Consider the following 24,005-nt stretch of genomic DNA (forward strand, 5'->3'; position numbering starts at 1 on the left):
GTATTGAAGGCCCTATGAGAAACAGTAGCAAAAGTGTGACGGAAGGAAGTCTATTATTAGCCTCGGTGACCTTGACCCCAGTGACCTCAAACCTCATCAAAAGGTAGAGGTCCATGCAAGGTACTTACATGCCAAATATGAAAGCGATTGGTAAAGTATTGAAGGCGCTATGAGAAATGGTAGCAAAAGTGTGACGGAAGGAAGGAAGGAAGGACAAACTGGCAACTACATGCTCCGCCGAAATTTTATTTCGGGTAGCATAAAAACTGGCAAATGCTTGTTGCGTAATCTTACACAATAAAATCCAAATATTGTTAATTTTATGAGATGATATATAAACAAAATACCAGTGTAACCAAAAAAGCTGAATGGCAATTAGTTCATTTGTACTTTTAAAAGTACAACAACAACAATAACACTTTAACAGTAGAAGACAATTTTAATTGCGAAAAGTTGAAAAATTGAGTACATGTGTCACGGTTGTTGAGTGGAATAGTGTTATTTTCAACTGTGTATGAAGCATGTGAACTGGTAGTGGAATAACTGAATTATTGGTGGAAATGGAATTTAGAAATATATCTAATAATTCATCATTTTTCATGTCATGATTGTGTAGAATTATCATCAGCATCATTTCTGTGGAACATTGCAATATTCAAAATACAAGTGTTTCATAGCTATGGTGTTTTTGACATAGTTCACTAACCATCAAGACTGAAATGATTCATGCACACAGGTAAAGTAAATAATTGAATTTGTGCAGAATGTTTATTTTTTACAAATTATTATTTAATTTAACCAATTTATTTTAGAAAGATTGCACTGAAACTCAAAGTCTAAAGCTTAGTAAGACACTTAAGCCAGTTTTCTGAGAAGAAACAATACTTGTTCAGAGTATAGCAGGCTCATGCGGCCTCTGGTTTATTTATTTGGCCTCGGCCTTTAACCTGGGTCGCTTTGATTTCAGGTGTTTAGCCCCCATATCAACAAGGTTTTCTCGACCCTATATGTACTTATTCATATTGTTTAAAGATTTTGAGAACCCTCCCTCAGTGCTATATATATAAAAGATCTTGAAAAAAACACACATCAAACTTCAAATTGTTTTAGTAAATTATAGGCTTTAATTGGTATTGTGACATTGACAACACTCATGCATGGGACTATACAATTATACAACTATGGAACACATTATTTATGAGAAATTCCAATACATCAACATAACGTCTCAGATTTAAGGCAGATAATCTAGTGCTTTTTTGCTGCCATTGTTACTATTAAACATTTTTTCATTTTATTTTATGATGCATTGATCTTGTTTCTAAATTAACCAAGCAATCGTGTTAAACTTTTGAAGAAAGATGTTGTCTGATAAATATTAAAAATATAATCACTACAACGTGAACAAAATTCAGTTGAATACTGTGACCAACGAAGATTTGCCAAAGAGCAATTCAGATCATGATTTAAATTAAATACAAGACTTTTACAAGTAATATGAAAGTCTGCCTATTGGATTCCAGTTATGACTTATTTGTCAAATCTGCACATTAATTTGCCCTTGGCCATGTAGAATTGGGGACTAAATACCATCAAGTCATGTAAAAAGGAGCAGGGTATAGCACGCTGCTATTGATCTCTTGAGCTTTCACATGAATTTTACGGGTAATTTTCATACAACAAATGATATTATATAGTGTAATGATAAAGCATTATGAGCACAAATTATATCTCTAACTAGTGGTGCAAAAATCAATTAAGTGTCACATTTCAAAAGAAAATTTATAAAGAAAGGTATTATTAATTGTTAAAACGTTATAAAAGGTTATTTCAATTCACTAAAGCATTTAATTACAAGAACAATTGCATTTTATGTCCATTACAATACATGTAACAGTATTGGCATTGTATTTATCTGCATTTGATGTGCATTTAATACACTTAAAAATGCAGACCAGACTCACTTCTAACAGAAACAAATGTATTTCTTTCTGCATTTTTTCAGCATTAATACTCTTCAAGTGTATTTTTTATCATCCCAAATACACATTACACGGAAAAAAGTATGTTAAAATGCATTTTTAGTTTGTTTTTAGTATATTTTCAAATGCATTAAGACACTCTTTTGCAAAAAATGTTGAACAAAAACTTGAAAATATTTAATATACTAAAGTGAAGTTATAATTAAAGTTTTGTATGAGCATCAAAAACAGTGTCAAATTCATACCAGTGCCTATTTAGTAGCAGTAGGCCTTATATGGTCTACTTGTGGTAGAAATAATGCATTTTGTATAATACAACATACATAAATTAAAAAATATAGCTGCCCATACAGTTCAATACAATGTTCAATTAACTACACTATGCAAAGTTGAAATATGACATCAAGCTTGGAATAATCTTTTCAATAATGAATAATATGCTGTTTTAATTTATAAGTGACGTAGACACTTGCATATAAAAACTGATTTTTACATCAAAACTAAATGTTTAATTTGATTTTTAGCTCCACTGGCCAAAGGTCCTGTTTCCATCGTGCATCCATGCATAAACTTTTCCTTTAAACATCTTCTCCTAAACTACTGGTCCAATTCTGATGAAATTTCTTAGGAATGTTCCTGGGGTGAACCTCTTTCAAATTTGTTCAAATTATGCCCCTGGGGTCAAATTTGACTCTGCCCTGGAGGTCACAAAATTGAAAATTTGCTTAAATAAGGCCTATTTTGTGAAAACTTTCAAAATCTCCCGTCCATAACCATTTGGCCTAGGGCTATCAAATTTGGTATGTAGAGACATCTAATAGTCCTCTACCAAATTTGTTCAAATTATACCCCTGGGGTCAAATTTGACCCCGCCCCGGGGGTCACAAAATTGAACATATGCTTATATAGGGTATATTTTGTGAAAACTTTACAAATCTTCTCGTCCATAACCATTGGGCCTAGGGCTACCAAATTTGGTATGTAGTGGCATCTTATAGTCCTCTACCAAGTTTGTTCAAATTATGCCCCTGGGGTCAAGTTTGACCCTGCCCCGAGGGTCACAAAATTGAACATAAGGCCTTATTTGTGAAAACTTCAAAAAAAATCTTGTCCATAACAATCCGGCCTAGGGCTATCAAATTTGGTATATAGTGATATCTAATAGTCCTCTACCAAATTTTTTCAAATTTAATCCCTAGGGTCAAATCTGACCCTGCCCCGGGGGTCACAAAATTGAACATATGCTTATATAATGCCTATTTTGTGATAACTTAAAAAAAATCTTGTCCATAACCATTAGGCCTAGGGCTACACAATTTGGTATGTAGTGACATTGTATAGTCCTCTACTTAGTTTGTTCAAATTATGCCCCAGGGGTCAAATTTGACCCTGCCCCCGGGGCCACAAAATAAATTATATGCTTATATAGTGCCTATTTTGTGAAAATTTTAAAACTCTTCTTGTCCTTAACCATAAGGCATAGGGCTACCAAATTTGGTATTTAGTGACATGTTATAGTTCTCTACCAAGTTTGTTCAAATTATGCCCCTTGGGTCAAATTTGACCCTGCCCCGGGTCACAAAACTGAGCATACGCTTATATGGGGCCTATTTTGTGAAAACTTTAAAAATCTTGATGTCCATAACCATTGGGCCAAGGGCTACCAAATTTGGTATGTAGTGACATCTAATAAACCTCTACCAAATTTGTTCAAATAATGCCTCTGGGGTCAACTTTGACCCTGCCCCGGGGGTCACAAAATTGAATTAACGCTATTAAAGCGCGTATTTTGTGAAATCTTTAAAAAATCTTCTTGTCGAAAACCATTTGGACTATGGCTACCAAATTTGGTATGCAGTAACATCTTATAGTCCTCTACCAAGTTTGTTCAAATTATGCCCTTTGGGTCAAATTTGATCCTGACCCGCATGTCAAAAAATTTAACATTATATACGCTTATATCTTGCTTATTTTGTTAAAACTTTAAAAATATTCTTGTCCTTATAAACTCTAGGACATAGGGCTACCACATTTTGTATGTAGTGAGATATAGTAGTCCTCTACAAAGTTTGCTCAAATTATGCCCCTGGGGTTAAATTTGACCCAGACCAGAAGGTCACAAAAGTGTACATGTGCTTAAATAGGGCCTATATTTAAGTATTTGCACATGCAGAGAAATTTGTTTCAGCCTTTTTTCAGCAGTGGAGCGATACAGGGCCATCATGGCCCTCTTGTTTAAATACTCAAAAAATGAAACCGTGTTCATGCTTGCATGAACACAGTTTATAAATGCTGTCAGAATTATAAAATATGCAATTACTATAAATACAAATGCCAGGGAAAAGTGCTTTTTGTACTAAAAAATTCGAATGAATATTACAATAATACATTCTGAATACTTTAGTATGTAATTTACAGTTTTGTCTGAGACAATCACTAAATTTTATATATTTATTCAAATTCACATAAATCATATTTCAAAAACACATAATTACTTCAAATCCTTTCACACAATACTGAAAAAAATGCACAGTTTCTGATTGTTATTGATTCTTTATTAATTTATACATGTACCATTTTTTTAATCTTGATGCATCCTCAATTGTATAATGCACATCTTAATCTGTTTTAACAATTATAATATAAAGATTAAGGCTGACTCAGTAAAATAATAATCCATGATTTCTGCAGTACTTGCAGACAAGCTAGGAATACTGCTGTGATATTATCTATCCATCAAATGGGATATTAATTTGGCTTCAATAGAAACAAGAAATATCTTTAAAAAAAGATATACGGCGTAAATAGTTTAATGAATGAAATCAAGTATAGCGAATGTCTTTTTCTGTGCAGTTCTTAGCTGCATCACACGCAGTACGGGATGTTACGGGGAGTTTTCGCGGCTTATTTTACATTATAACATATTGCTGGTCATAAACCTATAGATACAAAACAGAAAACCAAAAGAAGAATGGAAGTGAAATTTAAACATATGAGTCAACCGGCCACACGAGAAGTATCCGTATTTATAGGCGCGTTCTTCGAACAAACCTGTTTTAGTGGTTTGTCGGGCATTGCTATTTGATTCGATTATTAACAGTATCAATTATCATCGTGCTAATGCTTAAAGTGATATTATGGGCATTTTGCACTGTTGAATTGAGCTGAAAAGAATTAACAGGTCAAAATAGTTAGTTAAAATGTGGTTACTGATTAATTATCTGCAACTCACCTTGCTACCAGTTGTTTATAAAAATATATTTTATATTTGATATTCTTACGTGACCCACCCAGTCCTGTAAGCTGAAATGATCCGTAAAACAATTTCGTGTCTTTGTGTCGTATGAACAAATCTGCACTAAAACTAAATTTAGGTTCAACTCGTAAACGCATGATCAGTTGTCAAACGAAAGTACGGTTGATATTCAAATGCATTATTTTTCTCTTTCTGGTATATTGTTTTAGTATGATGATGCTGCATTAATTAATATAAGTGTATATAAAGTAGAAACATCAAAAATAATCAACGGTTGCGATAGACACCTATAAACTGTTACATGCTCATAATATCACTTTAGTACATTAGGCAATATGGACGAATAATTATTGTTAAGTTTATCAACAATAATATTTATCATTGTATTGTTGAAAACACATTAAGAATCTATTATTTACATACCATAATTATATTGCTGAATATCTTCATTTAACATATTTCTGGTCTAAAGAAAATTCCAGGTCACCTAGTTCACGGATAGCGTCTTTATTATATAACGATTATTTTACTGGCCGCCAACTCCGGTGATGACCTGTATATAAACTCTGAATGTCCGCGAATTGACCCGATATACCTCGCGGGTTGAAATGCAATGCTTTAAAGTGAGGCCTCGCTTCCATTGCTCTTTATACTTTTACATGTTAACATGTTGACAGGAATAAGGAAGTAAGTACTAAATATGAGAACATAGCCTTTTAAGTATAAACGCTCTTGCGCTGGTAATACTCTGAAAATAAAAGGTGTACGCACAAACTGTATTGATGTCGAGAATTGAGTGTAAAACTGTTCTATCTATTAAGCCTTTTCATTCGAGATAAAATTGTTTCATACAGTAAAACAGTGTTACAAAGACGCGGATATGTTTCCAATGTTCTGGTGGTATACTCAAATCAGCCAATGGAATAAATGAAGTGTATTCATTCGTACCTAGCCGCGGGAAATTTTATTGGAATTTTATTGGACACTTACAAAGGTCAGGCTAAGGTGAAAAGCTGGCTTATGCAGCTTACGCCGAAAAAATCAAAGCATACACATGTATAAAATGTGTATGTATATATTAGTTAAACTTAAATTGATTGACCATCGATAAAAAGATATTATAATATATGTATATATATATATATATATATATCCTTGTAAAACTAACAATTAAATATGTATGTTTCTATTACATCATTTAGGACTTTTATTTTCAGACAAAGTAGAGTGAAGCTTATAACAGTATCCAATTGTAACAGTCAATTTTGGGAAAATCAACCTTATAATTATTTTCTGTGTTGGTCAATGTCATAATTGGTATAAAATGTATATTGAACTGGAAGTTTTCTTTATTTTAAATGATAACATTTGCTTGGTCAGCCATAATTGTCACAATCAAGTGGTCTTTTTACACTGTAGTTTTCTCACTGACTATGGGTTTGTTCTGAGAATGAGCCACACAAAGTATCGTTGGGGAGATGAGTTGTCAATTTTATGTTTATCAGTCTTTCATAATCCAGTATACCTGTAAAAATGGAGTTTGTAACTAATAATCACACAATATACACAATTAAAATTGTATGCATTTAGATTTATTTAGTACTGCACATTAATCATTTTCCAAAAATATGTAGCAACATTACATTATATAATGCTGCAATACTAAAGTAATTTACTAATTAAAGGTCGCTGATGTGTAATGGATGTGGTGTCCACCTAATGATCTGGAGGTCACTGGTTTGATCCCCAGTGTGGGAGCATTCTTTAGAAATCTCCAAGAGACACCCAAGTACTGGTTCTAGGCCCAGAAAACGAACTCAAGAGCATTTCACATACATGTACGTAGTTAGTACTTTAAATTTAATCGAACTAAAATGGGTTAAAACTAACAACTGAAACCCTTATTAATACATTTTATTTTGAATCAAGCAAATGTGCAAATTCATTAAAAATAATGAGTAAAATTTAAAAATTCTACTTTAAAGTAATCATGATAATTAAGATCATTTTCAGAATATTTAATGATGATAATGATACAATTATATATTCCCTAAATGATAAAAATAAAACATGTAATGTTAATTTATGAAAAAAAAATTTTTTTTATCAATATCATGGTAATTACAACTAGATACAGGCAATTAGATCAGAAACGTGCATTAATTATATTAATCAGGGACCTATACAAACAAAGGGATTAGCAACCTCGCGATATCCCGTTACAGCACGCAAAATAAATCGAGATTTGATAATCTCGATCGATTGGTCCCTGTGTAGCGATAATAAACCGGTGCGCGTGAGTTTCTCATCCCTTTGTTTGTATAGGTCCCTGTATTAATGAACAACCCAGACATTTCATTTGTAATGATTTATGGTCACTATTTGATTAACGTTCTATACATGACCTATCATAAAAGGTATTTTTTAGCCAGTACTACAATCGGCAATGATAGTCTGTATTGCATACATATTCCAACGTCTATTATCGATTCGCTTCCTCAATCTGAACAAATATTTAATGTTTACATCGCGAAACGTAATGCATCCAGTTTCACTTTCGGTTTGGTTGGTTTTGTAAACACCGTAATTTTATCTTAAAAATTGGATGACAGGGGGATTAAATAATAATGGAAAAGTAAATCACTTGGATAATAGGTCAAAATGCAACACAAATGAACGTTAATAGTGCTATTAATATCAAAGTTTCGGTAAAAAGTTTGGCGCTAGTTCAACGCGCATCGTATACAGCCTCATAACAATAGACTGACAACCTTTTGGGTAGTAAAGTAGTAATACAAGGCAATATGGCGACCGTTAGCCAAGAGGCCTATCTTACGGAGGAATCAGAGAGATAGCCGATGTATCACGATTGTCACCCTAATGTCAGAGTAATTCACTGGTTAAAGTAAACGTTCAGATCACACATCACCATTTCTATAATGGGTATTCATTCAATTTAACTCCTTTTCTGGGTCTTTGTATGATGTCACTGACAATGTTCCATTCCTCAGTCCTGCACTTTAACATGATTATGCCCCTTTTTGTACTTTTCTAGTTCCATATATCTGTTTCTACCACAGAAATTGAAATGAAACTTATTTGTGCTGCAGTGTGTCTACATTTTATGACAAAAACCTTGAACTGTGAAAAGCCATTTAGTTCATGTTGAAGTCCAGTTTACTATTTATTAAAGATATTGAACTTAACCCTTTGCATGCTGGGTAATTTGTCTTCTGCTAAAATGTCGTCTGCTGAATTTCTAAAATTAGCATTTTCTTCGATTTTTTTCAAAGAATACTATCAGAATAGCAAACAGTTTGGATCCAGATGAGACGCCACGTTCTGTGGCGTCTCATCTGGATCCAAACTGTTTGCAAAGGCCTTCACAACTCGGTTCCCGCACTGTAAGGGTTAAACTCAACATGTATATTCAGGGTCTACATTAACAGTCACTGAACAAGACCTTGAAAATTAACCTGCCTTTAAGCAAGATTATGACCCTTTTTAGACTTAAAAAAAGTCCTGGTTAAGGTTTGCTTGCAAATATTAAACAAGGGCTGTTTGTAAAACATGCATGCCCTCCATATGGGCTCTCCGTTGTAGTGACAGCCATTGTGTGAATATGTTTTTTGTCACTGTATGTCAATGACCTGTCTAATGTATCCAATTAATAGTGCAAAAACCAATCAGGACCTATACTAATCAATTATATGATTGAGTCTTTGATTTTTTGGATTCCTTTCACACATTTTGACTTATTTGACAATATGTGAAACGTGCACACAATTTGTAATGTTTTATTTATTAATGGTAATGAAACATGTTATTTATAGCAGTTAACTCCCCTAGTCAATGACCACCATAGATAGCAATACAATCTGATTAAAAATAGCCAAGGCTAGTGTTGTGTATTGGGCAAATGTATACAAGTGCAACTTGACCACATGACCAGTATCATGTGTTTACCACACACAGAAGTCAGTTATGTAATAGACCATTAATTCCACTCCCAACTTTGGCCACTTGCCAAGATACTGACCAGTATCAGATGGGGTTGTGAAACTGTGTAAACAGTGAACACCAGTCCATGTAATACTGGCCTACCACTTGTACTAGTTGATTTGGAGTTAATACAGTAATGCATGTACAAATGAGACACTAAGCTCAAAAGTTAATTATATGTGCCTCTGAAAACTAACCAGAGGAGTAGGTTGAAATTTACAATCTTTACTTGGCATTTGAGGAAATCTGAACTCTCAGGGTTTAGATAGAACATCCCCAAATTAACTTTTCTTTACACTGTTGTTATTTTTGTTCAATACACAAATATTAACCTAACTTTACAAATCCTGTACAGTAAAGGAAACTAAATATGCTTGATCCTATTTATGTATTAACATACAAACTGTGTTGCTGTTTTTCAATTAACAAGCAGATTAAAAATTAATTATATTTTTATGTATAATTTGAATTGACAAAATTAAATGCATGTTGCGTAGCAAGAATTACATGTTTGATTTATTGTCAGTGAATCGTGACATTTTCTCAATGTTTCAGACCACCAGTTTGTCAAAGCTATCAACCGCTAGGATGGTCAAGCTAAATAGAATTGACCCAGCAAATCACAACTGTCCTGTTGCCATATAATATTACATATCATATTACATTGGTTTTTAAAATGTTGAATTCTCACGTCATTTCCATAAACATAGTATTTACTGGCACAGAAACAAAGGCTTATACATCATTATGAATGAACATGTGTCAAAAATTCAATTTGTAAGTCTCTTTACTGGACAGTGTGAAAACAGAATAAACTAGTGACCTGAAAATCAATAGGGGTCATCTGCGAGTCACGATCAATGTACCTATGAAGTGTCATGATCCTAGGCAAAAGCGTTCTTGAGTTATCATCCGAAAATCATTTTTCTATTTCGGGTCACCGTGACTTTGACCTTTGACCTTGTGACCTCAAAATCAATAGGGGTCATCTGCGAGTCTTGATCAATCTACCCATGAAGTTTCATGATCCTAGGCGCATGCGTTCTTGAGTTATCATCCGGAAACCATTTTACTATTTCGGGTCACTGTGACCTTGACCTTTGACCTAGTGAACTCAAAATCAATAGGGGTCATCTGCGAGTCATGATCAATCTACCCATGAAGTTTCATGATCCTAGGCGTATGCATTCTTGAGTTATCATCCGGAAACCATTTTACTATTTCGGGTCACCGTGACCTTGACCTTTGACCTAGTGACCTCAAAATCAAATGCGGTCATCTGCAAGTCATGATCAATCTACCCATGAAGTTTCATGATCCTAGGCTAATGCATTCTTGAGTTAACATCCGGAAACCATTTTACTATTTCGGGTCACCGTGACCTTGACCTTTGACCTAGTGACCTCAAAATCAATAGGGGTCATCTGCAAGTCATGATCAATCTACCCATGAAGTTTCATGATCCTAGGCGTATGCGTTCTTGAGTTATCATCCGGAAACCAATTTACTATTTCGGGTCACCGTGACCTTGACCTTTGACCTTGTGACCTCAAAATCTATAGGGGTCATCTGCGAGTCATGATCAATCTACCTATGAAGTTTCATGATCCTAGGCATATGCGTTCTTGAGTTATCATACGACAACCACCTGGTGGACGGACCGACCGACCGACCTACCGACCGACCGACATGAGCAAAGCAATATACCCTCTCTTCTTCGAAGGGGCGCATAAATATGGGTTAAAGCTTGCATGCAAAAAGAAAAATACTTTGCATACAATGATCGCTTCAAATCAATGTCACAGAAAGTTATCCAAATGTTTTTAGAGTAATGATCTGTTGCTCAGAGTGTCTCAGTGTTGTCTAGAAGGTCTTTGCATTTACAATGTTGTCATTATCTTTTCTAAAACATGTATCGTAAGTATTGTTCATGGGTGGAACAGATGATTTACACTGGAGTGAATTTCATGCAACATATTTATTCATAAAATATCACATATATGTTTCAAAAATGTTTACAGTAATTCACAACCATATTAACAAAAGCAGTTCATGTAAATGACAATGTTTCTTCTGGACACAAATGACATAATATCCAGTAAAATGTATATTTTTTGTTGCTTTATAATGTACATTTAATCCAGCAGTCAAGCCATACATAATTCACAATTACATAAAACCAGTTCTCAAATCTAATCCTAACATATGCAGCCTGTTTCCTATAATAGACAATAAGTAAATCAAGTAGTTCTGAAAAATCCAGGGGTAATGAACATTTAACTGCATGTGTTAGAATGCACCCTATTATATATCGTTTCAAAGCTATCCTTATTGTTCTATAGAATGTAACGACCATTAAATGTCTCCATAAAAGATGGACAGGATATAGTAAAACTTAGTTTTCGTGCCTGAACTTAAAAAATACAGATTAAAGAACATAAGATCATTTAAGATTCAAAATAAAACATTATCATAGTTTGTTTTAAAAATAAACATGCTCAGGAGTAAAGATTGATGCATGATTAAATCACTTGTACTTTGACACTCCTGATTTAATTCATGTACATCTATATTCCTTACCATGGGTTAGTCAACAAAAAACTATGATAGCCAAATATTATTTAATAACTATCTCTTTGTTAATGTATACATATTTTGTAAGGATTTCATCAATTTAACATTGCCACTAGAAAAAATATGCTTTAAAATAGGGAATATGCGTTGCTTGTTTACACATGTTCATCAAAATCAGTGAAATACCTTCATTATACCCCCCTCATAATGGGTTTATCTACTTGCATTATAACAAAAGTAAGTAAATGCATTGTTTAATATTTAATTTACACAGCCACATGATTCTGTGAATTCCTCATTCAACACATCACATCGGAATTTGTCTCATAGCAACATATTTCCCAGAAATACAAACATGCTTCATTGTAGATGTGCAGGAGTAAACACCTGACCCAGCTTAGCACTCGCACAACCTGAACTGCATCATTTGCTTCATCTGTTTCTAAAGCAAGTCATGTCATGCTTCTTGGTGAATTTTTGTTACCACATTTTACAGTTAAAAGTTGTATCAATCAATACAATCAATTTTGTGCAAGTGTATCAGAACAGAAATTTAACAATCACTTTAACATAAAAATATACTTAAACAATGAAAACATGTTTATAGGTCAAAATTTGCAAAGCAATCCTACCCAAAACTAGTCAAGAAATGTAGAATAAAGTGTAACATGTTACTTGAATTGATGTGTTGGTCTGGGTACATATACATAAGCAAAAAAATAAATATTTGAATGGGGAAAGATCTAAAAAGCTTGGCCCATAACCAAAGACACTTATAATGCAATGTAAACAAAACACTACAATTAATACAATATACATCCTAATCACAACCTAGCAATATTGTTCTTTTACTGTTAAAATCTTTTTTAAATACCGTTTACGGCTTTTCCGTTAGCACTATGTAAACCATTAAAAAGGGACAATGATGGCCGTAAAGTAATCGATTTGGGATTTAAACTTGGCCAAGATTTTGTCAAGATTTACATTATCACCAGATTTCATTGAGACCGAGTCATAAGTGGCATCTAGATAGGTTAGAATATGATTGAACGAATGGCTTATTTTTTTACCCATTTTACAAATATTCAAACTTGAATTGGATATTTTCAAGATGAACACTCTGACCAAGATTTATCAATATTGAATCTGCATAAATATGGTTTCCAAAGTGGTAACAATTTGGTTTTTGAGGATTTGACCTGGAAACCTAGTTTCAAACACAATTTACCCAGATTTAAACCTTGTCTTGATGTTGTCAAGGTGAACATTCTGACACATTTTCATAAGGATTGAGTCATAAATATGGCTTCCAGAGTGATAATACAAAGTTTTTCAAAGGTTTGGCCTAATTACCGGTACCTAGTTTTTGGGAACACTTCACCCAGATTTTTAAATTAAGCATTGATATTGTCAAGAAAACATTCTGACCATGATTCATCAAGATTTACTCGTAAATGTGGTTTCTAAAGTGATAAAGAGGGTTTTCTGAGATTTGACCCAAGGAAATAGCTTTTGGAAACAGCTAACCCAGATTTTAAACTTAGCATTGTAGCATTTACAAACATTGTAAAGATAAACAATCTCACCCATGAGCTAGTTAGAAGCAAAAACTTAAATGATGCAAAGGTTTTTTCAATACTTTACCTGTTGCCATAGTTTTAGGACACACTTGAAACAAATAAGAATAGTTGGATATACCCAGTACTCAAGATAAACATTCTCACATATTGTCATCAATAATAAATTGTAAATGAGTCTTCTAGAGTTGTAACAAGGCTTTTTTATAATTTGACCAGGTCACCTTGTTTTTGGACACACATGACCCATATTTGTACTTGGACTACATACGAGTCGTGTTCTGAGAAAACTGGGCATAATACATGTGCGTAAAGTGTTATCCCAGATTGGCCTGTGCAGTCCGCACAGACTAATCAGGGACGACACTTTCCGCTTAAACTTGATTTTCAGTACAAATGGACTTCCTTTAAACGAAAAATACCATTGAAGTGGAAAGTGTCGTCCCTGATTAGCCTGTGCGTACTGCACAGGCTAATCTGGGACACTTTACACACATGCATTATGCCCAGTTTTCACAGAACAAGACACATATTGTTAAGATAAACATTCTGACCTAGATCAAGATAGGAACCAAAAGTGGCCTCTAAAGTGGTAACTAGCTAAACGTTGACAACATTTTATGCCAACCCTCACAACGGTTCATCTTGAGCACTTGGTGCTCAGATGGGCTAATAATATATCTAAGAGTTATATTCATCCCAGCACATGAAGCAAGCAAAGTTTAATCCATCATATACAAATATCATTTAACTTATCAAAACAATTTCTTCACATTTCAGAAATATATGTGGATTGATGGAAGTCTGTAACTTGGAATGTCCACCAAATGTGCCTAGCCAATGATAATTGGCTGTGTGCATGCTCAAGCAATGACCATCAGCAGTGTTATTAGGCCAATGTCTAGTAGCCACACGAGCTTTGTTCTGAGAAAACCGGGCTTAATTCTTGTGTGTTAAGTGTAATCCCATATTAGCCTTTGCAGTCTGCACAGGCTAATCAGGATGACATTTCACATTCACTGGATTTTTGTTCAAGAGAGTCCACCTTTAATTGAACATTTCCATAAAAGGTGGGAAGTATCGCCCCTGATTGGCCTTTGCATACTGGACAACATTCTGGGACGACACTTAACGCACAAGCATTTAGCACAGTTTTCCCAGCATGAGGATCATATAAGTCCTTGGTCTGTCGGGCATGTGTGTGCTATGTCAATGTCTGCATGTGGCATTAAGGATCTGTGTATGTCCCAACGTAGTGGTAGCTGTGTGTGTGTCATCTCAGGGTGGAGGAGGGGACCCAGATAGGCTTCTCCTGCTCCGAGGCTATCACATTCTTGATCTGCTGGGCCATCTCAGCCAGGTTGCCCCCTTGGATGGTAGCTATAAACAAGCACACTCTTTTATAAGCATTGATAAAAAAATGCCATACTTCATCAGGAAGATAAAAATATGAGGCGCACTTGGAGAAAACCATGCTTAATGCATGTGCGTAGTGTTATTTCAGATTGGTCTGTGCGGTGTGCATGGGCTAATCTGGGAACACACTTTCTGCCAAGACAGGATTGTTTGTTTAGAAGAGAAATTCAGTTTAACTGAGAATTGTATACAAGGGTAAAGTGTCTAGTCTACCCTGAGAAGCCTGTGAAATCTGCTTATCAGGGACAACATATGAATTAACCTATTGTTACCGGAGCTTGGCATACATGATTGTATGTATTTTATCAAATAACTGGTATATTTCATGTTAAATATTATATGAAATCTAATAAATGAAAAAAAAATCTGAAGCAAATATTTCTCTTATTTAAACTCATGAAACTTGAAAATCCCAAGTAATCTACACCTTAACTCTTTACCACTTAGATACGTATTTTCATGCATTTGTAGTCCCTCAGAAAGTTAAATTGAATTTTAGACCTTTCTTACTAGATTCAAGTTTATAAGGCTTCAACTCCAAACCTTAGATACTGATGAGCAGCAAACAGCATAAAACCTGAATAGACTGCGAGTTAATCGCAGGCTGTTCTGGTTTTATGCTGTTTGCACATAGCAATGTTCACTTTGTGGGAAAGGGTTAATACAATCGCAACATAATTATTTTGCCAGAATTCCGACCAGGAATCAGTTTATACCAGAAATGAGATGCCTGTAGTCCTGTTCTGCCTTCAAGAAATACTCGTAGAGCTCTTTAGATGCCTTAATTGTGAGCTTCTCTGGCAGGAATTGCATGTCTTTGATCTCCCTGAAAACAACGTCAGCATATGTGAGAGAACTTTGTGGTGTTTGCTCTCATTGATATCTGTATGATAGTTCATGTTCTTGTAAATTAATGCCTAGCATGGATTGATTGAATGTTCAAGTTAAAAATTATCTTCTAAGCAGCATAATTTGCTTACATATATTTGCCTGGAATTTCTTAAAGCGATGTAATTTTACGTTAGTAATTTTAACAATTAAAAAAAAATAATCAAAATACCTCAGAAAATTTAACTAGATTCCAGAATACCTCAGAAATATTCCGTAGATTCATAAAATCCACTGAGACTGTCTTATTAAATCTAACTTAGTGACAAAGTCAATAATTTTTAATAGATGTTAAGATGAGTCAAGAATACCTTAGAGATTTATAAGATTTGTGTCTGGCGTATATGACAATGGGGTAAATCTGCTGCCTCTGTAGCCTCTCTATGGCCGCTGGATTCACGTTTAACAGGCAATGAATCTTCTGAAAGGAAATAGTTGTGGTATGATTTTAAGCACTTGTTAAATAAAATGTATTTGCTGAGTGAATTTATTGTATGTTTTGTTCTTTTATTACGATAATAAACTATACCAGATATTTAACAAACCGAGATAAAACCAAAAGGTTAACTTATGGTACCGGTATTTTATGAATAAAATTACATAGAAAAGATCCGTTTGCAATTATGTCACATTTTTTTAATGGTTTTTAAAACTAAAATAATGAATGCTTTGAAAGCCGATCAGTCCTTATGGTTCTCCCAAACAACAGATATGTTGTTGTGCTGCTCACCTGATCACAGATGTCAGTGACAGACTTGAGGCGTATACAGTGGAACCTATCCTCCTGCTGCCAGAAGTCGATGTAGCGTCCATCCTTCAGGCCATCTAGCATTTCACTTTGAGACGTCTGCATCACAGCTGAAATACGGCATACAAATGTATTCACTATTATCTACCATCAACACAGGCAGATAATACGTATCTTGTTCTGAGAAAATTGGGAGTTCGCACAGGCTAATCAGGGACAACACTTTCCGCTTTTATGGTATTTTTAGTCCCTCCTTACCGAAAATCCAATTACGGAGGAAAGTGTTGTCCCTGATTAGCCTATGCGGATTGCACAGGCTAATCTGGGACGACACTTTACGCACATGCATTAAGCCCAGTTTTCTCAGCACGCGACTCATATAATACAGCTCCTACGTAAATGACCCATCAGATCAGCTAAGAGCGGTCACATGATCATTGTCTTCTTTCCATATGGGAATATTTCAATACTCCATCTTTTGTTATTTTCATAGAAAGAAAACATTGATGATGGCTGTTGAGATATATCTTAGTTTCTTATTTGGTTTTATTAAGCAGTATACACACCCTTACTCTAAAGATACTTGAAGCGTTAGCAATATTACACTCATTATTTATTATTGTTCACATCATTGAACAACTATGTGTAAATACATTGTATCCTAAAGGCTCTATGGAAGAATTATATTTCATGCTAATTTCTATGGAATTATTCCATGAAATATAATATGGATAAAAAGTTTAACAAGTATGTTACACAACATGAAACCCTATCTCACACTGCTGAACACAGCCACACATGTCCACTTACTGGCCTGACAGTAGAAATATTTATCAGGAGATTCTGAGGACAATTTCTGGATGAGAGCATCAGCCAGCGGGGCAATAAGAACTACTGGACGCGTCTTCTTGTCTGCAACATTCAGTAGAAAACAATAGACTCATAGATTAATGTTACCCTAATTACATACAATTATAACGGTGTTACAGTGGTTTCTCTTAAAGAAAACTGTGGTTTATATTCATTAACTTCAAAGACGACACTTGTATATTCTGACAAGTTAAAAAAACAACCCTTTTATTAACATTTTGTTATGTTGACGCTTTATTTTCTAACAAGGGAGTTGTCTCACCTATGAAAGAGAGAACCAAATTAATCAGTTTAAAACACAAGTTTTGTTAAGCTAACAGACTTACATTCTAGCCTCTCTACACTTAGATATGTGCTGGAATCTGAAACAGACAAATGTTATGAGATTAGCAACAAAGAGTGATACAGAACATGTGCACGTAATACTTGCTTAATTAGCCGATGTGCACTTGATATTAGTTAATTTATGGTATGTTACAGTTAATACAAACTCATATGTTTACTAATTATTGCCTGTGATCAATAGGAGATTAGAACCAGGAAATGCATATTAACCTGGGAAAACCAGATTTAATTCATTTGCGTTATCTGGGATATACTATATCGAAATGTGCAGCTCCTTGAGATACACACGCATTTCAAATATAAAATTGCTAGCTTCAATATTGCAGAAATGACATTACATGCGCTATTTTGACCCATATATTTGACCTTGAAGCATGTCCTTGACCTTGACCTTTCACCACTCGAAATGTGCAGCTCCATGAGATACACATGCATGCCAAATATCAAGTTGCTATCTTCAATATCGCAAAAGTATTCATAAAATAAGCGATTTGGGCCACATATATTTGACCTCTGACCTTGAAGAATGACCTTGACCTTGCACCACTCAAAATGTGCAGCTCCACGAGATACACATGCATGCCAAATATCAAGTTGCTATCTTCAATATCGCAAAAGTATTAATAAAATAAGCGATTTGGGCCACATATATTTGACCTCTGACCTTGAAGGATGACCTTGACCTTGACCTTTCACCACTCAAAATGTGCAGCTCCATGAGATACACATGCATGCCAAATATCAAGTTGCTATCTTCAATATTGCAAAAGTATTCATAAAATGAGCGATTTTGGCCACATATATTTGACCTCTGACCTTGAAGGATGACCTTGACCTTTCACCACTCAAAATGTGCAGCTTCATGAGATACACATGCATGCCAAATATGAAGTTGCTATCTTCAATATAGCAAAAGTTATTGCAAAATGTTAAAGTTGGCGCAAACAGACAGACAGACAGACAGACAGACCAACCAACCAACCAGCCAACAGACAGGGCACATAAAAACAAATAAAGGCAAGTAAAGAATATCAAATTTAATAGCTCATTTATTAAAGAAATAATTGTACATGAACCATTTTAAATCAGTCATTAATCCATGATCTGTTGTGTAAAAATTAAGCCAAAAGAGTATTAGCCACATTTACTTATTTGCCATGTTTCGTTCATATACTACCTATACAAATATTATTCAGTGTCCTATTTAAATAAATAGTGTTCTTTACAAACAAGAAGGTGTTTGGGATGTTTAAGGCTCTATAATCTACATTAAAATAATGAGTCATGTGCTGTATTAGGAAAGCAACCCTTAAAGGTAAGACAATAATAATTGCCAATTACCATCCAGAACTGGTAAAGAGTCACTGTTCAATGATGCATCGGAGCACGAGTTAAAGTCACGGCTGTCTTTGGAATTATTACGCTGGTGTTTTTTGTTCCGCCTCCAAAAGCTACGTCTCGCCGAACCAGAGCCACGGCGGGTTTTGAACTCATCCGAGTCTGGCAGACTCATACTTTCTGACATGTGCAGAGAAATGTCATCTTCCAGCCTAAAATAAAGAAATTATGTCAAAAGAATATGAGCTGCATCAGACGAATATGGGTCTAATGCCGCAAGCGAACAGCGTAGCAGCAGACTTGACTGTTCAATTATACTCAAACAAGCAATAACACTAAATCATGAGTATAATTATTTGTTGACTGAGTGCCAATAAAGTCAAATGATCTGTTGAAGCCAAGAGTAATGCATTTTTTTAAAGAAATATATTACTTACCAGAGATGCATTAACACTAATGAGATCGCAGTGGTGTAGTGGATATGGTGTCCATCTTGCGATTGGAAAGTCAAGGGTTAAATCCCCACTGTGGGAGCTTTCTTTAGATTTCCCCAATAGACATTAAGTACTGGTTCTAGTCCCAGGAAATGGACTCGAGAGTGTTTCCAATAAGCCTTAGGCTTTCTATGCAATCGAGCTAAAATAAATAGGTTTAAACTAACAGTAATGAGATATGCTAATTAATATTATTTGTACTTGAACAGAAATATAATTTTATATGCACCTGTCTTTGCTGGGAATAGTTCCGCCCTTGATCTTCTCTCCAGTGTCACTGATGATCCAGGCGTACCAGACCCCCTGCTGGCCCCCGTACATGGTGTCCTCAATGTGCAGCAGGTCATCCCTTCGGAAACTCAGCTCCCCGTCCTTGTCTGCCACGTGGTCTATCATGGCCCGCACATACAGTGAGTCACCACGCTTCATGTCCCTCACCTTGCTGTACACTGTGCATAGACAGGGCAGTACATATGAGCCTTGCCTTGGGGAAACAGGCTATAATGTTTGATGTCCATAAAATGTCATCCCAGATTAGCCTGTGCAGTCTTCACAGGCTTAGCAGGGATGACACTTTCCACCTTAACTGGATTTTCACTAATAAGAGACTTACTTTAAACAAAATATTCCATAAGTCATTGCAGTCTTCTCAGCCTAATCTAGGACAACACTTTACGCAGTTGCTAAACCCCTTTTTCCCAGCGTGAGACTCTTATGTGTTGTTTCTTAGGGTTTGCAGAGCCGTGGACACAACACTCATTAGATGTACACTATAGAGATGGTAAAGCAGACAGAAATGTGTGCATCACAAGATTGGAGGAACGAATATTCAAACACACAGAAACAAAAATCTCTTATTTAAATGTCTTATTTACAAAGATAAATAACTGAAAGCTTTGATCATCAGATACAAATGAACTTGCAATGTCCACCATATATGGATGCTGCATGTAACGATTCACTTTAGTGTAGCAATTAGTATCTGAGATCACACGCAGAATTTCAGTTCCAGAGTATCCGATGATGGAAATGTGGCAAAATCATTCAAATTGTCCAGGCAATTTGATTCACAGCCATATATATTAAATTGTAGAGGAAAAAGAGCTTGTCACAGTAGTGTAAAATCCCCGCCGAAATGTGTTTGCTTGTATGACAACATTTGTTTTTGAGAGTAGAATAATATTTGTAAAAACAAATAAAGGGAGATAATTCATTATGCTCCGGACACAAATTTAGCTTGAAATTAAATAAAGGAAGATAATTAAAACACTAAGGTAGATAGAGTTATGGTTCTTAGTCACTGCACTTCTCCTACTTGCCATCTGTTTATATTTCAAGTTTCAAGTAAATCCCTTCAGTAGATTTAGAGTTATGCTCCGGACAAAAATTTACTTTAAAATTATATAAAAGGGAAGATAATTAAAAAACTAAGGTAGATAGAGTTATGGTTCTTGTTCACTGCACTTCTCCTAGTTGCCATCTGTTTATATTTCAAGTTTCAAGTAAATCCCTTTAGTAGATTTAGAGTTATGCTCCAAACAAAAATTTACTTTAATGTTATCTAAAAGGGGAGATAATTAAAAAACTAAGGTAGATAGAGTTATGGTTCTTGGTCACTGCACTTCTCCTAGTTGCCATCTGTTTATATTTCAAGTTTCAAGTAAATCCCTTCAGTAGATTTAGAGTTATGCTCCGGACAAAAATTTACTTTAAATTTATATAAAAGGGGAGATAATTCAAAAACTAAGGTAGATATAGTTGTGGTTCTTGGTCACTGCACTTCTCCTAGTTGCCATCTGTTTATATTTCAAGTTTCAAGTAAATCCCTTTAGTAGATTTATAGTTATGCTCCGGACAAAAATTTACTTTAAAGTTATATAAAAGCGGAGATAATTCAAAAACTAAGGTAGATAGAGTTATGGTTCGTAGTCACTGCACTTTTCCTAGTTGCCATCTGTTTATATTTCAAGTTTCAAGTAAATCCCTTCCGTAGATTTAGAGTTATGCTCCGGACAAAAATTTACTTAAAATTATATAAAAGGGGAGATAATTCAAAAACTAAGGTAGACAGAGTTGTGGTTCTTGGTCACTGCACTTCTCCTAGTTGCCATCTGTTTATATTTGAAGTTTCAAGTAAATCCCTTTAGTATATTTAGAGTGATGCTCCGGACAAAAATTTACTTTAAAGTTATATAAAAGGGGAGATAATTCAAAAACTAAGGTAGATAGAGTTATGATTCTTGGTCACTGCACTTCTCCTAGTTGCCATCTGTTTATATTGTAAGTTTAAAGTAAATCCATTGAATAGATTTGGAGTTATGCTCCGCACAAAGTTTCAGCCAGACGGACAGGACCAATTACTATATCCCCTCCGAATTTTTTTTCAGCGGGGATAATATATAAAAGGGGAGATAATTCAAAAACTAAGGTAGATAGAGTTATTGCTCTTAGTCACTGCACTTCTCCTAGTTGCCATCTGTTAAATTCTAATTTTAAAGTAAATCCATTGAATAGATTTGGAGTTATGCTCTGGACAAAGTTTCGGCCGGCCGGACAGACGGCCAAACAGATGGACAGGACCAATTACTTTATCCCCTCCGAATTATTTTTTCGGCGGGGATAATAAGAATTTTGACGGACAAACATCTTTGAAGTGGCAACTTCATGCTCCCACCTAATGTAACTAATAACAATGCAGACTCATTACATCATGATGCATCTTCTACATTCCATATTGGAAGTTTATCTATGGCATGTCTACTAACATCAAATGAAATCTTGCAATGAACTTACAAGATGGGTGGTATCTCAGCCGCAAACGGACGGACGCACATGGCTCGTGCAGATGTCTGTAAGCCTGCTCAGCAGTAGCACGTGTGAAATCAATTCCATTGAACTGAAATAAACAGATTGAAGATTAAGTAAAACTAATCTATGTATTTTAGACTTCACTGTTAATACAGCATATTTCTCAAATCATAATGAAAGTTTTAATTCTTTATAATTTAGCTTGTTTAGATAGCAACATCATGCCGTTAAGCTACAACTGACAGTAACTTATTTAAAACAACCTCTAGATTTATTGTCCCCTACCGGTTTCACAATGGTGTTTTTTAACCGTTTCAAAAAAAAAATTGGGGGGGGGGGGTGGGGGGGTGGGGTATAGTGTGAGGGTGTGGTGGTCATTTGTGAGATGATCTTAAAAAAAAAAAAAAAATAGGGGGGAGGGATTCGGGGGGAGGGCACGGGGCGATGGTTTGGGTGGAGTCTATTGTGGTATGTCAGGTAAGAGTAGTTTTGTCAAAGTATCAATCAAATCTAATCATAAATAAAGAAGTTATGGCAATTTTAGCAAAATTTAATAATTTGACCTTGAGTCAAGGTCATTCAAAGGTGAAGGTAAAATTCAACTAGCCAGGTACAGTAACCTCATGATAGCATGAAAGTATTTGAAGTTTGAAAGAAATAGCCTTGATAGTTAAGAAGTAAAGTGGATCGAAACGCAAAATTTAACCATATATTCAAAGTTACTAAGTCAAAAAAGGGCCATAATTACGTAAAAATGACAACCAGAGTTATGCAACTTGTCCTTTTACTGTACCCTTATGATAGTTTGCGAGTGTTCCAAGTATGAAAGCAATATCTATGATACTTTAGGGGTAAAGTGGACCAAAACACAAAACTTAACCAAATTTTCAATTTTCTAAGTATAAAGGGCCCATAATTCCGTCCAAATGCCAATCAGAGTTACATAACTTTGCCTGCACAGTCCCCTTATGATAGTTAATAAGTGTTGCAAGTATGAAACCAATAGCTTTGATACTGTAGGAATAAAGTGGACCTAAACACAAAACTAAACCAAATTTTCAATTTTCTAAGTATAAAAAGGGCCCATAATTCTGTCAAAATGCCAGTCAGAGTTACATTACATTGCCTGCACAGTCCCCTTATGATAGTTAATAAGTGTTGCAAGTATGAAAGCAATAGCTTTGATACTTACGGAATAAAATGGACCTAAACACAAAACTTAACCAAAATTTTCAATTTTCTAAGTATAAAAAGCGCACATAATTCTGTCAAAATGCACGCCAGAGTTATCTAACTTTGCCTTCCCAGTCCCCTCATGATAGTTAGTAAGTGTACCAAGTTTGAATGCAATAGCATTGATACTTTCTGAGAAAAGTGGACCTAAACGCAAAACTTAACCAAAATTTTCAATTTTCTAAGTATAAAAAGGGCACATAATTCTGTCAAATTGCACGCCAGAGTTATCTAACTTTGCCTGCCCAGTCCTCTCATGATAGTAAGTAAGTGTACCAAGTTTGAATGCAATAGCATTGATACTTTCTGAGAAAAGTGGACCTAAACGCAAAACTTAACCGGACGCCAACGCCGACGCCGACGCCAAGGTGAAGACAATAGCTCATAATTTTTTTTCAAAAAATAGATGAGCTAACAATAGCACCGCATAACGGGTGCCACGCTTGGCTGCGGGTGCAGATTTGAATAAATGAA

General features: G+C 35.0%; 1 protein-coding gene across 5 annotated transcripts in view; it reads right to left on the bottom strand.

Annotated features, from left to right (window-relative positions):
• Positions 1-11,199: 11,199 nt before the first annotated feature.
• LOC127868548 (disks large homolog 5-like) overlaps positions 11,200-24,005 on the bottom strand; it is a 98,603-nt gene continuing 85,797 nt past the window's right edge. For all 5 annotated transcript variants that reach the window (XM_052410399.1, XM_052410398.1, XM_052410397.1 and 2 more), the window contains 9 exons: positions 22,284-22,386; positions 19,720-19,939; positions 19,000-19,208; positions 17,640-17,675; positions 17,254-17,355; positions 16,426-16,553; positions 16,007-16,116; positions 15,524-15,633; positions 11,200-14,771 (listed from right to left, as the gene is read on the bottom strand). In XM_052410399.1, the coding sequence (XP_052266359.1) occupies positions 14,665-14,771; positions 15,524-15,633; positions 16,007-16,116; positions 16,426-16,553; positions 17,254-17,355; positions 17,640-17,675; positions 19,000-19,208; positions 19,720-19,939; positions 22,284-22,386 (1,125 nt within the window). In that variant the 3' untranslated portion in view covers positions 11,200-14,664. The remainder of the gene's footprint in view (positions 14,772-15,523; positions 15,634-16,006; positions 16,117-16,425; positions 16,554-17,253; positions 17,356-17,639; positions 17,676-18,999; positions 19,209-19,719; positions 19,940-22,283; positions 22,387-24,005) is intronic.

Source organism: Dreissena polymorpha, chromosome 2 (assembly GCF_020536995.1).
Source record: "Dreissena polymorpha isolate Duluth1 chromosome 2, UMN_Dpol_1.0, whole genome shotgun sequence".
NCBI lineage: Eukaryota > Metazoa > Mollusca > Bivalvia > Myida > Dreissenidae > Dreissena > Dreissena polymorpha.